The sequence below is a fragment of the Ascaphus truei genome, chromosome 4, assembly GCF_040206685.1.
Source record: "Ascaphus truei isolate aAscTru1 chromosome 4, aAscTru1.hap1, whole genome shotgun sequence".
NCBI classification, from domain to species: Eukaryota; Metazoa; Chordata; class Amphibia; order Anura; family Ascaphidae; genus Ascaphus; species Ascaphus truei.
In genome coordinates this window covers 161,388,126-161,405,938 of record NC_134486.1, presented here as the reverse complement: position 1 = coordinate 161,405,938, position 17,813 = coordinate 161,388,126, and the positions used below count along the sequence as shown (strand labels likewise).

General features: G+C 47.0%; 1 protein-coding gene across 1 annotated transcript in view; it reads left to right on the top strand.

The window, feature by feature from the left end:
- Positions 1 to 17,813, top strand: part of LOC142492337 (HEAT repeat-containing protein 5B-like) — a gene marked incomplete at its 5' end in the record, with an annotated part of 42,357 nt that overhangs the window by 12,670 nt on the left and 11,874 nt on the right. The window contains 8 exon segments of the mRNA XM_075594989.1: positions 20 to 128; positions 1,594 to 1,737; positions 9,444 to 9,615; positions 10,013 to 10,170; positions 10,843 to 10,906; positions 11,541 to 11,791; positions 15,811 to 15,922; positions 16,555 to 16,707. Coding sequence (XP_075451104.1) covers positions 20 to 128; positions 1,594 to 1,737; positions 9,444 to 9,615; positions 10,013 to 10,170; positions 10,843 to 10,906; positions 11,541 to 11,791; positions 15,811 to 15,922; positions 16,555 to 16,707 — 1,163 coding nt within the window.

Genomic DNA, 17,813 nt, shown 5'->3' with positions numbered 1-17,813 from the left:
TAGCTTCTGCCTCTTTCAGGGCCGCTGTTGCTTGTGTCGGAGCATTTTATGAGAAGATGGGTAGGATGCTGGGAAGCTCCTTTCCTGAAACCGTGAATAACCTCTTAAAGTCACTGAAAAGTGCTGAGGTAAGATGCACAATTAGATGGCCTTCTAAAAACTTCTCGAGTTTATGATCCCAGTTTCTACGAATATCTAGAGCACGGGTGGCCAACTCCATTCATCAATGGCCATCAACAGGCCAGGTTTTCAGGATATCCCTGCTTCAGCACAGGTGGCTGCCATTCTAACGGAGCAACTGATTGATCACTGATGTGATGAAGCTGGGATAGCCTGAAAACCTGACCTGTTGGTGAACATTGAGTATTGAAGTTGGCCACTCCTGCTCTAGAGCCTTGGTAAGAAGAAGTTAATGAAAATTGAACACAAAATCATATAAGCAGGGTGACGGGTCTCGATGCATGAATAATACAATTTATTTATGAAGCTTTCAACATTTCGGTCCTCCCTTAGGACATTTCTCAAGAGCAGTCATATCGTAACAGCTGTTTTTGGCTTTTTACAAGTACCTCTGATGTAGCTGGAGTACGCGGAACAGTCATGTGCTCATAGTCATCTTTCCAAAGATGCCATCACACTCCGTTATTGGTTAAGCAGTGATCTGAAACATATCTAACCTCTGGAAATCATCAGTCTAGTGAAGGTGTCTCCAGGATGGTGCGACTAAACTATGATCAACTCGACTGCATGCGGTTTTCAATGTAAAATATATATGTATGTATGTATGTATGTATGTATGTATGTATGTATGTATGTATGTATGTATATGTGATAAAAAATCACTGGCACTCCAATAGAAATTCAATAATGAATAGGTGCATGTCCCATATAAATAATAAAAGTATACATTACCGCATAGCAGCAAAAAGGAGACGGCACTCAGGTGAATGAAAAATGAATGTATTAAATACAGCACATAACTCCAAGTTATACTCCAAGTTATGTGCTGTATTTAATACATTCATTTTCATTCACCTGAGTGCTGTCTCCTTTTTGCTGCTATGCTGTAATGTGTGTATATATATATATATATATATATATATATATATATATATACTGGACACCTAACAAGCTCCTATTGAACCCCCCAAATAACCACACCATATATATAAGCATATGAGTGTCACAGAGGAGTGCTACTGAGCATGGCAATATATATTTAAAACCAGAGACAGAACATAAAACACAGACAAAGCTCAGTTTTAGCACATCTAGTGAAACACATACACGGTACATACATACATACATACATACATACATACATACATACATACATACATACACTGAAAATAACATCAAAATAGAGTTCCACATAAATTTGCTATATTCAGGTTGGTATAAAGTAGCTATTTTCTTTTATTTAAAACCTAGTGTTAAGTAACTTTTTTAATTTTTTTATTTATGATTTATAGTCGCTGCAATTATCTATCTTTACTTCCTTTTAGACAGAAGGGCGAATGCAACTGTATAAAGCTTAAGTTGTCCTACGTTATCTGGTATTGTGACTGTTCTCTTGTGCCGTTTAAGTCGCAGGGTCGCAGTGAAATCCTAATGAGTTTGCAGAAGGTCCTTGGCGGTCTCGGAGGGGCTGCATCTTCCAGCCACAAAGACATCTACAAGAACGCTCGTTCCCTTCTGACTGACAGGTCCATGGCTGTACGATGTGCTGTAGCCAAGGTGAGTAACCACTGTGTAATGTGAATAAGAACTGCATGAAGCTACAAAACAAATAATATACTGTGTAGACCAGTGGTTTTAAACCTTTTTTTGGTTGGAGAACCCCAGAATTCGATTTTGAAATTCTGAAGAACCCCAACCCTCGCCCCCATTCTCTCGTCGCTCCCGTCTCTCTCCCCCACCCCCTTACCCCTGTCTCTTTCCTCCGCCACACACTCTCCCCTCCCCCCTCACTCTACCCCTCTTGCACACACATACACTCCCCCACTCGCTTACACACACTCCCCCACTCGCTTACACATACACTCCCCCTCTCGCTTACACACAAACTCCTCCTCTCGCTTACACACACACAACTCCCCCTCTCGCTTACACACACACAAACTCCCCCTTTCGCTTACACACACACAAACTCCCCCTCTCGCTTACACACACACAGACTCCCCCTCTCGCTTACACACACACAAACTCCCCCTCTCGCTTACACACACACAAACTCCCCCTCTCGCTTACACACACAACACAAACTCCCCCTCTCGCTTACACACACACAAACTCCCCCTCTCGCTTACACACACACAAACTCCCCCTCTCGCTTACACACACACACAAACTCCCCCACTCTCTTACTCTTACACACACAGTCCACCACTCTCTTACTCTTACACACTCAGTCCACCACTCTCTTACACACACACACACTCCCCCACTCTTACACACACTCCCCCACGCTTACACACACATTCCCCTACTTGCTTACACACACATTCCCCCACTTGCTTACACACACATTCCCCCACTTGCTTACACACACATTCCCCCACTTGCTTACACACACATTCCCCCACTTGCTTACACACACATTCCCCCACTTGCTTACACACACATTCCCCCACTTGCTTACACACACACACACATTCCCCCACTTGCTTACACACACACACACACATTCCCCCACTTGCTTACACACACACACACACACATTCCCCCACTTGCTTACACACACACACATTCCCCCATTTGCTTACACACACACACACACACACACACATTCCCTCACTTGCTTACACACACACATTCCCCCACTTGCTTACACACACACACTCCCCCATTCGCTTACATATACACACACTCCCCCATTCGCTTACATATACACACACACACACACCCCCACTCGCTTACACACACACTCCCCCACTCGCATACACACACTCCCCCACTCGCTTACACACACATACACACACAAACTCCCCCTCTCATCCTCTGTTGCTCGACTGCTAAAACTCTGACTCAGGCCCTCATTCTCTCCCGTATTGATTACTGTAACCTCCTGCTGTCCGGCCTTCCTGCCTCTCACCTGTCTCCCCTACAATCTATCCTAAATGCTGCTGCCAGAATCACTCTACTCTTTCCTAGATCTGTCTCAGCATCTCCCCTCCTGAAATCCCTCTCCTGGCTTCCAATCAAATCCCGCATCTCACACTCCATTCTTCTCCTCACGTTTAAAGCTTTACACTCTTCTGCCCCTCCTTACATCTCAGCCCTAATTTCTCGCTATGCACCACCCCGACTCTTGCGTTCTGCTCAAGGATGTCTTCTTTCTACCCCCTTTTTATCTAAAGCCCTCTCCCGCCTTAAACATTTTTCACTGACTGCCCCACACCTCTGGAATGCCCTTCCCCTCAGTACCCGACTAGCACCCTCTCTATCCACCTTTAAGACCCACCTTAAGACACACTTGCTTAAAGAAGCATACGAATAGCACTGTGAACATTCTGAACACATGATACATAAAGCTTGGCCCCCTGCAGACGCACTTACCAGAACTCCCTCCTACTGTCTCTGTACGTTCGCCCTACCTACCAATTAGATTGTAAGCTCCTCGGGGCAGGGACTCCTCTTCCTTAATGTTATGTTTATGTCTAAAGCACTTATTCCCATGATCTGTTATTTATATTATCTGTTATTTATTCGATTACCACATGTATTACTACTGTGAAGCGCTATGTACATTAATGGCGCTATATAAATAAAGACATACAATACAATACACACACTCCCCCACTCGCATACACCAACACACTCCCCCACTCGCATACACACACACACACACTCCCCCACTCGCTTACACACACACTTCCCCACTCGCATACACACACTCCCCCACTCGCTTACACATACACTCCCCCACTCGCTTACACATACACTCCCCCACTCGCTTACACATACACTCCCCCACTCGCTTACACATACACTCCCCCACTCGCTTACACACAAACTCCCCCTCTCGCTTACACACAAACTCCCCCTCTCGCTTACACACAAACTCCCCCTCTCGCTTACACACAAACTCCCCCTCTCGCTTACACACAAACTCCCCCTCTCGCTTACACACAAACTCCCCCTCTCGCTTACACACAAACTCCCCCACTCGCTTACACACAAACTCCCCCACTCGCTTACGCACAAACTCCCCCACTCGCTTACGCACAAACTCCCCCACTCGCTTACGCACAAACTCCCCCACTCGCTTACGCACAAAGTCCCCCACTCGCTTACGCACAAAGTCCCCCACTCGCTTACGCACAAACTCCCCCACTCGCTTACGCACAAACTCCCCCACTCGCTTACGCACACACTCCCCCACTCGCTTACGCACACACTCCCCCACTTGCTTACACACACACTCCCCCACTTGCTTACACACACACTCCCCCACTTGCTTACACACACACTCCCCCACTTGCTTACACAAACCCCCACTCTCTTACACACACAAACACACACACTCCCCCTCTCGCTTACACACACACTCCTACACACACACTCCCCCACTCGCATACACACACACTCCCCCTCTCGCTTACACACACACTCCCACACACACACTCCCCCACTCGCATACACACTCCCCCACTCGCTTACACACACACACACACACTCCCCAACTCGCTTACACACACTCCCCCACTCGCTTATACACCCACATACTCCCCCACTCGCATACACCCACATACTCCCCCACTCGCATACACCCACACACTCCCCCACTCGCATACACACACAGTCCCCCACTCGCATACACCCACACACTCCCCCACTCGCATACACACACAGTCCCCCACTCGCATACACCCACATACTCCCCCACTCGCATACACCGGCATACTCCCCCACTCGCATACACCCGCATACTCCCCCACTCGCATACACCCACATACTCCCCCACTCGCATACACCCACATACTCCCCCACTCGCATACACCCACATACTCCCCCACACGCATACACCCACACACTCCCCCACACGCATACACCCATACACTCCCCCACTCGCATACACCCACACACTCCCCCACACGCATACACCCACACACTCCCCCGCTCGCATACACCCACACACTCCCCCACTCGCATACACCCACACACTCCCCCGCTCGCTTACACACACACTCCCCCATTCGCTTACGCACACACTGCCCCATGCGCTTACACACACACATTCCCCCATTCGCTTACACACACACATTCCCCCATTTGCTTACACACACACACTCCGCAGCTCGCTAACATTCCCCACTCGCTTACACACACACACTCCGCAGCTCGATAACATTCCCCACTCGCTTACACACATTCCTCCACTTGCATACACACACACTCCCCCTCTCTCTTATACACACACCCCCCACTTGCTTACACACACACACGCACACTCCCCCACTCGCTCACACACACACTCCCCCACTTGCTCACATACACACACACCCCCACTCGCTCACACACTCCCCCACTTGCTCACATACACACACCCACTCGCTCACACACACTCCCCCACTCGCATACACACACTCTCCCCCTCTCGCTTACACACACACACACATACACTCTTTGACACGTGCTCTAACACTGACACACAGAGACTGACACACCCCTCTCTCTCTCTCTTTGAGGGAGCTGCGTGCTCTTGCCTGATCCTTCCTCTCCCCCCTGTCAGCAGGAAGTTGACACGACTTCCGACACAGGGAGAGGAAGGATAGCAGTGACCGTGTGGCTGCTGCTGAGCTCCGTAGCCGCCGGGTCCTTGCTATGTGGGGGTTCCGCCGCGGGGCCCTGGGACAGCATAGGAGAGTTCTCCCAGCTCTCCCCCCCCCCATGGCGGCTGTGGAACTTGCTTACACACACACTCCCCAACTCGCTTACACACACTCACTCCCCAACTCGCTTACACACACACACTCCCCCATTCGCTTACACACACTCCTCCACTCGCTTACACACACACACACACTCCCCCACTCGCTTATACACCCACATACTCCCCCACTTGCTTATACACCCACATACTCCCCCACTCGCTTATACACCCACATACTCCCCCACTCGCTTATACACCCACATACTCCCCCACTCGCTTATACACCCACATACTCCCCCACTCGCTTATACACTCACATACTCCCCCACTCGCTTATACACCCACATACTCCCCCACTCGCTTATACACCCACACACTCCCCCACTCGCTTACACACCCACACACTCCCCCACTCGCTTACACACCCACATACTCCCCCACTCGCTTATACACCCACATACTCCCCCACTCGCTTATACACCCACACACTCCCCCACTCGCTTATACACCCACACACTCCCCCACTCGCTTACACACCCACACACTCCCCCACTCGCTTACACACCCACATACTCCCCCACTCGCTTATACACCCACATACTCCCCCACTCGCTTATACACCCACATACTCCCCCACTCGCTTATACACCCACACACTCCCCCACTCGCTTACACACCCACACACTCCCCCATTTGCTTACACACACACACTCCCCCACTCGCTTACACATACACACACACTCCCCCCACTCGCTGGCACACACTCCCCCACTCGCTTACACAAACACACACACTCCGCAACTCGCTAACATTCCTCACTCGCTTGCTCACACACTCACTCCCCCACTTGCTCACACACCCACTCCCCCAGTCGCTCACACACATTCCTTCACTTGCATACACACACACTCACCCTCTCTCTTATACACACACACTCCCCCACTCGCTTATACACACACCTACACTCCCCTACTCTTACACACACACTCCCCCACTTGCTTACACACACACTCCCCCACTTGCTTACACACATTCCCCCACTTGCTTACACACACACCCCACTCTCTTACACACACACACACTCCACAACTCGCTTACACACACACACTCCCCAACTTCGCTTATACACACTCCCCCACTCGCTTACACACACACACACACACTCCCCCAATCGCTTACACACACACACTCCCCCGCTCGCTTACACACACACACTCCCCAACTCGCTTACACACACACTCCCCCATTACACACACTCCCCCACTCGCTTATACAACCACATACTCCTCCACTCGCATACACCCACATACTCCCCCACTCGCATACACCCACATACTCCCCCACTCTCATACACACACACACACACACACTTCCCTACTCGCATACACCCACAAACTCCCCCACTCGCTTACACACACACACACACTCCCCCACTCGCTTACACACACACTCCCCCACTCGCTTACACACACACACTCCCCCATGTGCTTACACTCACATTCCCCCATTCGCTTACACACACACTCCCCCATTCGCTTACACACACACTCCCCCACTCGCTTACACACACACACTCCCCCCACTCGCTGACACACACTCCCCCACTTGCTTATACAAACACACACACTCTGCAACTCGCTAACATTCCCCTCTTGCTTACACACACACACTCTTTGACACGTGCTCTAACACTGACACACAGAGACTGACACACCCCTCTCTCTCTCTCTTTGAGGGAGCTGCGTGCTCTTGCCTGATCCTTCCTCTCCCCCCTGTCAGCAGGAAGTTGACACGACTTCCGACACAGGGAGAGGAAGGATAGCAGTGACCGTGTGGCTGCTGCTGAGCTCCGTAGCCGCCGGGTCCTTGCTATGTGGGGGTTCCGCCGCGGGGCCCTGGGACAGCATAGGAGAGTTCTCCCAGCTCTCCCCCCCCCATGGCGGCTGTGGAACCCCTGAGGGGTGCTCGCGAACCCCGGGTTCCACGAAACCCTGGTTGAAAATCACTGGTGTAGACAATCATGCAAAGCAATACTAAATGGATATTATTGTGTTTGCTTGATAACATAACTAATGAACTTCCAAATGGGTAGTCAATCTTTTTATGATTTTCTGATGATACTTGTAGCTTTATCTCAAATTTGTAGCAAATGACCATTTTGTGCTGGTGAAAAAGCAGTATTTTATTCAGATTTAAATAGCAATTGTAGAACGAAAGTAATTATACATGTACAGGCAGTCCTCGGTTATCCAACGGAATCCGTTCTGGAAGTAGCGTTGGATTGTAAAACCGTTGTAAAGTGAGTCCCATGTTAATCAGTGGGGGTGAGCGTTGGATAACGCATTCAGGCATCGGATAGCGCATTCTGGCTTAAAAAACCGGCCCCTAGGGTTGCATTGTAAAGCGTTGGATATTCCATTTGTTGCAAAAGAGAAACGTTGGATAACAAAGACTACCTGCATATTGTTGCATTTAAGCTTAAGATCTGAGAGGTATCTTCGTAATTTCTGAAGAAAGAACCAACATACTAAAGACACTATTGGATATAATTGTTCAACAGTATGTCAGATATTATACCTATCGCAATTATTCACGTGGGTTAGATTTTTTAATTTAGTACTAAACCATATATGCCAGAGACTTCAACATCGGTGTGCTTTGGAGCTTATCAAATAAGCCTCATAGTCTTCTACTACTTTACTTTTAGAGAATATTCAATTTTCACATTTGTTGTAAAGGTGCCTTTTTTTTTTCATTAAAAACTCAGTAAAATTCTTTAAGGCTTAAGTGTACTGATCATTAAAACTGAATTTGAGCACAAAAAAGGTATTTGAGACTTATTTATGCTCCTCCTCTATGGATGGGGTTGATCAGGAACAGATTTATGAAGTGGCTATATAGAAATGCTCAACATTTTAAATGTAACCCTTTCGCTGCCTGTGGAGCTTGCCTAGTATTGCAGTTTATGCCGTATTGAGTTAATACGAGTTGAGTGTGTTTTGGTATGTGTGTGTGTCTCTGCAGTTTTGTGGGTTTACAGGGGGCATTGCTGTGTGTGTTTGTGGGTGTACAGGAGGGGGGACTGCAGAGTGTGTTTCCGTATAGAGGGGGGTTGCAGAGTGTGTTTGTGTGTATAGGGGGGGCTGCTGTGTGTGTGTGTGTGTGTGTGTGTGTGTGTGTGTGTGTGTGTGTGTGTGTGTGTGTGTGTGTGTGTGTGTGTGTGTGTGTGTATTTATAAAGGGTGGTTGTGTGTATGTACAATTTTCTTTTAATAAACTTGCAGTAAAAACATAAGAATGTAGATGATCATGCTGATAAAAATCAATATGACTACAAAAGTGTCCTATCTTTTTTTATGAAAAATGTAAAGAAAACATAATTAGCCTACATTTAGCCTATAATAGTAATAATCCCCTCAGAACATGGTATTACTGGCCAATAATGCCCTGTCTGGGTTAAAGTCCCTTGGCTGCGCCTCGGGCCTTCAACTCTTCCAGCCAGGGAATTATTGGCCAGTAATGCCCTGTTCTTCGGAGATTATTACTTAAGTAATGTTTTTTTTTCGCAGTGCCTGCTGGAGCTGCAGACCGAGGCCGTTTTCATGTGGACAGCCGAGCTGGAGAACGTAGCAACACTTTGTTTTAAGGCCTTAGAAGGCTCCAACTATGGAGTGAGAGTCGCAGTTTCTAAACTCTTGGGAACGGTTATGGCCACGGCATTAATGCCAAAGCAAGCAACAGGTAGGTTTACAGCAGCTCGGTTGCATTCATTAGGACTCGTACAGAAGGTGGGTGGGAATAACCAAAATCCCCAGTCAGTAACCAGCAAAGTACTTCTAGTAAAATTCCAGTGGTCAAGGAGAAATCTCTCAGAAATTCATTATTGTAGAGTCTTGCCATGTGCGGCTTAATAACAAAGCATCAAACTTCTTCTTGGATTAGGAAACCCAGCAGTAAAGCCAGAGTCCAATGAGGGATGAAGACACTATTAGTGTAAATCCCTAGACAGCTGTCCTTGCACATCTCTATTTCTCTACAAGAGCTCCATTCCTAATGCCATCGTCAATGACCTGTACATTTCAAGTTAGATTTTTTTTTTTAATTTGTTTTGTTTTACTTTTTATCTTATTCACTAAAGTCATGCGACAGAATGTTAAGAGGGCCACGTTAAAGGAGGTGTTGGAACTTATGGCCACAGGATTTCTGCGGGGAGGCTCCGGATTCCTTAAGAGTGGAGGAGAAATGTTGAAAGGCGGAGGATCAATCAGTCGAGAAGTGAGAGTTGGCGTTACACAGGTTTGTTCTGCAATATGTATAAACCTATAAGCAGCCGTACATAGCCTAGAAAGTAAAAAATAGCCATTAACATCTTGTGTGTATTATTTTCTACTTCTGTACAACAATGAAGCAGAGTTTTACTTTTTAGCATTTTTGGAAATGAAAAATACAACTTTGGCTAGTAACAGTGTCAACAATAAATCATTTTGAAAACAATGTGATTGGGTAGTCCCTGCCATGAAAAACTTACATGGCTGCACATACATGAATTCTCAAATGTTAAGAGATGGTTAATACATCCTACAAAGTGAATACCCTGGAGTTCTATAATACCATTATCAACTCTGAATTCTACTACCGAACTTTACTCAAGGTACCTGTTCTGTAAGTGAGGGCAGTAATAGTGTGGATGTATTAGAAAGCAAGACGTACATTGTAATTCTTTGCTAAAATATCCTTAAAAGTCTAAATAATGGAAGCAGGCTTCTAAACTAGTCATTTTTGAGGTGTGTGTTTTTGTTTTGCTTCGTCTCCCAAGCCTGCACCACATCTCCAAATAATTGCTTTTACCAGTCATTTAGTGATTGAAACCTGCATTGTGGTTTCCCTGGCATCAGTTTAATTTAGTACAGTAATAGTAATGAATATTTTTATTGTGCATTCTGCTCTTACGTTGACCTGTACACACAGGGACCCTTCAACCAGTTCTCCATATCGGACAACATTTTGGAGTGGAAAGGTTACACGTTCGTGCGTGCGTGCGTGCGTGCGTGCGTGTGTGTGTGTGTGTGTGTGTGTGTCGTAGCCCGAGAGGCAGATGGTGTCTCGGGCTACAATCCGGAGGTTCCCTCAGCTGGCGGTGGGCATTTAAAGCCGTACCACCACACAGTTATAAAGAAACCTTTATGTGATTTCTATTTAATCCATCTTGTAAGTGGGCATTGTCTTCCCCCCTACTTTTTATAATAAATCCAATTTTTCTGGTAATGCCCTAGGATTGTGCGCTGTTTCTTTTGTTATATATATATATATATATATATATATATATATATATATATATAGTGATTGTTTAAAGAAAAAGCGTTTCAAAGACCGTTTCAGAAAATAATGGGATAAAAACAGAAAACTTAAATACGTTCTCACATGCTAAAGTCCTTAAGAGGATATGAAGAAATATGAGAATCCACCTGTTATTTGGCCTAACACCCCTCTATGTTGAACCTCTTCAGCCTACACCTGCGTTGCCCCAAAGGCTATTTTTAAAACAAGCCAAATCAAGAAAACTGCTTAGCACATAAAGCTGAAACTACCATGTGAGTGCAGTTTGTCTTCGTGTTTCCCCTTTGCACTGCTATGAAGTGTTTCAACCTTTTGCCGTTTGTATTTAGGACTTTTGGACACAGTGACGTCTGTCCTCCTTCACCCCAGCATGGCAGCCAGACTCGCAGCTGCATGGTGCCTGCGCTGTGTTGCTGTGGCACTACCCTTTCAGCTTACACCGCTGCTGGACAGGTGTGTAGAAAGACTAAACAACTTGAAGAATTCCCCTGAAGCGGTTAGCGGTTACAGCTTTGCAATGGCTGCTCTACTAGGCGGTGTACATCAGTGTCCTTTGGGTATTCCTCACGCCAAAGGAAAGGTAAGAAACAAAATGTATCTGGTCTTTCAATACTTAATGGGCCATAATTACTAGGTTACTGTAAGCCTTGCAGCTTAGCACCGCTTGGTAAATATTGCTCATTGTTTATGTCTCTCACAAACTGTGTGTCTGTGCATGTGTGTACAGGCATACCCCGCTTTAATATACGCAATGGGACCGGAGCATGTATGTAAAGTGAAAATGTACTTATAGTGAAGCACTACCTTTTTTCCACTTTACAATGCATGTACTGTACTGCAAACATCATATATGTGCATAACTGATGTAAATAATGCATTTGTAACCAAAATAAATACAGTAGGCTTTATTGAAATAAAATCTTTAATGTCAGCTGATTTTTCTTATGTGCTGACAGATACAACATGGATGAATGGAAAATTATTTTAAAAATATGTAGGAAGGATGAAGGAGAGGGCATATCTTCTACTGTACAGTATTTTTACTGAAAGGGCATGAAGGTGAGGTGCATTTATTTGACTGACTGATATATTTTTGGGACTTATTTTTTGTGACTTTGGTGAAAACAGTACAGTACAATACTGTACAGTACTGTACAGTGTTTTACAATGCTGTGCTTCCTTAGGCCGTGCGTATAGTGCCCGCGACCGGCGACATCACCCATCATAGCTAGCGAAAGTTATATGCTCCCGGGCATTTGATTTGTTCAGGGGCTGTCACATGAGGTGACAGCCCTTGAAAATCAAATATTCCCGGCTTCCAAAGTCTGCTCCGTCGCATTGCCGCTCTCGCGCTTACTATAAGCGCACGCGGCGGCGGCAGCAATGTGTTTGTTTTTGGGTGGCATCGCCGGCACTATACGCACGGCCTTACTCAGGTCCTTGATCAGCTTGGCTTGCACGCACTCCCTCAGTCACGCACACACTCCCTCTGTCACACAATCTCTCACGCACTCCCTCAGTCACACAATCTCTCACGCACTCCCTCAGTCACGCACACACTCCCTCTGCCACACAATCTCTCACGCACTCCCTCAGTCACACAATCTCTCACGCACTCCCTCAGTCACACAATCTCTCACGCACTCCCTCAGTCACACAATCTCTCACGCACTCCCTCAGTCACACAATCTCTCACGCACTCCCTCAGTCACACAATCTCTCACGCACTCCCTCAGTCACACAATCTCTCACGCACTCCCTCAGTCACACAATCTCTCACGCACTCCCTCAGTCACACAATCTCTCACGCACTCTCACTCAGTCACGCATGCACACGCACTTAGTCACGCACGCACTCTGTCACGCACGCACGTGCACTCAGACACAGACACACGCACGCACTCAGACACAGACACACGTGCAGACACACGTGCAGACACACGTGCAGACACACGCGCAGACACACGCGCAGACACACGCGCAGACACACGCGCAGACACACGCGCAGACACACACGCAGACAGACACGCAGACAGACACACACACGCAGACAGACACACACACGCAGACAGACACACACACGCAGACAGACACACACACGCAGACAGACACACACACGCAGACAGACACACACACGCAGACAGACACACACACGCAGACAGACAGACACACACACGCAGACAGACACACACACACACGCAGACAGACACACACACACACACACTCAGACACACACACACACACACTCAGACACACACACACACACACTCAGACACACACACACACACACACTCAGACACACACACACACACACACTCAGACAGACACACACACACACACTCAGACAGACACACACACACTCAGACAGACACACACACACTCAGACAGACACACACACACTCAGACAGACACACACACACTCAGACAGACACACACACACTCAGACAGACACACACACACTCAGACAGACACACACACACTCAGATAGACACACACACACTCAGATAGACACACACACACACACTCAGATAGACACACACACACACACTCAGATAGACACACATACACTCAGATAGACACACACACACTCAGATAGACACTCAGGCAGACACACACACTCAGACACACACACACACACACACTCAGACAGACACACACACTCAGACAGACACACACACACACAGACACACACACACACACACACACAGACAGACACAGAAACACACACAGACAGACACAGAAACACACACAGACAGACACAGAAACACACACACACAGACACAGAAACACACACACACACACAGACAGACACACACACAAGCACAGAATGCAGTAGAAGAGCACCTCCTCCTCCTCCCCGTAGCCTGTAACTCACATGCAAAGTTCCATTCTACAGCAGCAGCAGGCTAGAGCGAGCTCTGAGGAGGGAGGAGGGAGGAGGAGAGCGGAGGGAGAAAAGCCAGGAGCTGCAGTGCGGGCGGAATCACTGCTATAGCAGCTGATTGATGGTGCGCCCGATCTCCCCGTTCCCCCTGCCATCTGGCCCCGTTCCCCCTTACCCCTTACCTGCACTCCCACTCAGTTAGGGACCACAATGAAGGAGGTTGCAGTATTGATGAGAGGTGCGCACGCACGCACGCCGCCCCCTGGTGTCCGTACTCACGAAGCATGCGTACGTACAAAGGGGTATGGTGTAACTAAAAATAAATGTACGTACTTGCGAGTGTACGTAAAACGGGGTATGCCTGTATTTATATGTGTATATACTGTACTCGTTCAGCCTAATAGACATTACTGAAACTTGGCTAACGCCACCTGTTACTATCTCACCTGCTGCACTGTCTTACAGTGGCCTTTCCTTTAGTCATACCCCTGACCAGGGAGCAGACATGGTGGAGGAGGCCTTCTTCTCTCTCATTGATGCACTTTCCAAGTAATACCCCCTTGTCCTTCCCTCTCGTTACCCTCATTTGAAAAAAACACTCCTCTGTCTCTCCGTATTGCAGACAATTTTGTTGCCTGGCTTCCACACCTGCTCATTCCTGACTTCCTCACTCATTCTAGCAGACTTTAAGATTCCTATTGATAACCCTAATACTCCAGCTTCCTCTTATTTCCTCTTTGACCTCATTCTTTGGTCTCTGAGCGGTTGTCCAGCTCTGCTTCACATTGTGATGGTTACTTGCTTAATATTATGTTCTGTCGTCTCTGTTCCCTCACTAAATGTCAATGGAGGAAATCACTCTCTAAAGCTGATTTATGCACCGCAAATTAATTCTCTTTGCCTGTAATTCTGCCCAAATCCTTTCTAAACAAAACTACTTTTACTCTCACATATCTACTATCCACCAATTCACAATGTCTGTTTTAAACTTTCAACTCTCTTTGTCCTTCCACCCAAGGTCCCACTTCTGGCCTTATAGCTCAAGATCTAGCTAACCACTTTAGAGATGAAATCAACGCTATTCGACACGACTTTGTCAAGCCACATCCACACCAGTTACCAAGGAGAAAGTCTCCCATCTTCTCCCCTCACCCCCCCCCTCTACAATTTTCTCTCTCAATCCTCTCATCTCCTGACCTCTCCTCTTTCATTCCAATTGTGTGTAACTGTTTTTCTGCTATTTGCTCGTGGATGTCCCATTATCATCTCTAACCTAACATGTCAAAAACAGAGCTTATCAGTTCCCTTCCTTCTAACCCTACATCTGTACCTAATTTCTCAATTGAATTGTAAGTCTCCACTATACTTTGTAGACTCCAAGCTAGATGCACGGGTGTCATTTTTGTACTCCTCCCTCACCCCTCACAATCGGTACCTCGCCAAATTTTGTTTCCATTTCTGCAATATTGCCAATCTACATCCCTTCCTCACCTTTCTGACCTAATTTCCAAGTTATTTCTCAAATGCAATCTACTTTGTGCTCATGTTCTAGGTCTCTTCACTTCCATGGCAACTAAACCCATGCTAAGCAATCCAACACATGCTATTATGCACTGCAGCAGTTTAGTGAAGGTTATTCTGGTTCCTGAGTATTACTGTTGCCAATCTGTATACTGTATGAAGTCCGTCTCATTATTTTGATTTTGTTGTTGCAGATGGTTGTCAGCATAGCCGAAGACTTGTTACGCACTGCTTCACAAAATAGCAGACTATCGTTACAACGCACGCAGGCTGGATGGCTATTGCTTGGAGCTCTAATGACATTAGGTACGTACGCTGCTCTGCATCTTCTCTGTACCCTTCCTGTTTGAGAGATGCACAAAGTAGAAACCAAGCACAAGGAATACCTGCCTTTGGCTGGGGTTCATCGGGGTATCGCACCCCAATCCGTTGGTAATTGCATCACAGCCGGATGAATCCCTGTCTTGCTATGTAACTCATTTCTATGGCAAAAGTTGAATTTCTGTAACTTGGAATAATAGAAAAGGATAATGGAAAAGTGTGCATCGCTCATAGGCGCTTTTTGGGAACAGAGTAGTTGGGTTAGTGATAATATAATGTGGTGCCTGATCCATAAACCTACTTCCTTTGGATTTATCATCAAGCTAACACTCTCTCTCAGAACCTGAATAGATGGGCTGCTGTAAGCTGAGTACTGCACTGGTTATACCGTCTGAAGCTCCCTCTTATTTAGCTCCCCATAGTCCCCGCATTTTTACAAATAAATGTGAGTGTTGTGAGTACTTGTTTGTTTTTGTTCTTCTCTGTAGTAAAAGCTTGTCATATCCTTGCCAAACATACATGGAGACAAGTCTTGTCTGCTCACATCCTTTCCGTTCACAGTCCATTGCTATAGTCCCTATGGCTTCTCACCAATTTCTTGTCTCAAACTTACACAGGCCCCTCAGTTGTGCGATACCATCTCCCTAAGATGCTTCTGCTTTGGCGAAATGTGTTTCCTCGTTCCTTAAAAGAGTTGGAGGCAGAGAAAGCCAGAGGAGACTCTTTTACTTGGCAGGTGACTCTGGAAGGTCGCGCTGGAGCTCTCTGTGGTAAGAAGCAGGATGGTACACCCCCGATTTCCTTATTGGTGCAGTCCGACTTAGGAATAAAAATGAATTGATGTTTAATTGGGTAATTCTATAGTTCAACGTTTTAGTAGCCGCATTGGTGCTGGAGAAGTGTAAATGTGTTGTAGGCTGTGATACCTTTTTTAGTGGAAAAACAGAGTCCTCCATAGATGAAATTATAGTGTACAGAGCTTTCGAAACTTCAAAAGTTTATTTTTCTAGTGTACAATGAAAATTAAACCTCTGTACACTAACTTAATCTATGAAAAACTCTTTGTCCGCTAAAAGGTATCACAGCCTAATATGGGTCTAGTCTGAGTAATAAAAAATAAATAAAAAAATAGACCTGTATTTAAATATGTAAGCATTGTAAGCTGTTCGGGGAAAGGACTCCTTTTCCTAATGTCTACTTTTATTCCTATCATGTATCTTATTATGATGTCAGGTGTATTACTACTGCAAAGCGCTATGTACTTGGATGGGCGCTATAAAGATGTATGCATGTGTGTGTGTATATATGTATGTGTATACAGGCATACCCCGTTTTACATACACTCGCTTTACGTACACTCGCAAGTACGTACATTTTTTTTTAATTGCACCTTACCCCCTGTGTACGTACGCGTGCTTCGCGAGTACGGACACCAGGGGGCGGCGTGTGCGTGCTGTGGCGGTGTGCCCTCTCTTCCTCTCCCCGGCTCTTCCTTCACCTGGCTCCCCCAGCCCTTCCGTTCCCCGGCTCCCCCAGCTCTTCTGTTCCCCGGTTCATCCTCTCCCCGGCTCTTCCAATCACCTTCCCCTCTTCCTGGCTATTCCGATCACCCCCCGCCCCCCTCCCTCTTTCCCTGGCTCTTCCGGTCACCTTACCCTCTCCCTGGCTATTCCGATTACTCCCCCCCCCCCTCGGTTCTTCCGATCACTCCCCCGAGCCCCCCCGGTTCTTCCGATTACTCCCCCCCCCCCCCCCTCGGTTCTTCCGATCACTCCCCCGAGCCCCCCCGGTTCTTCCGATTACTCCCCCCCCCCCTCGGTTCTTCCGATCACTCCCCCGAGCCCGCTCAGAGCCGCGCTCTAGCGTGCGTGTGCCG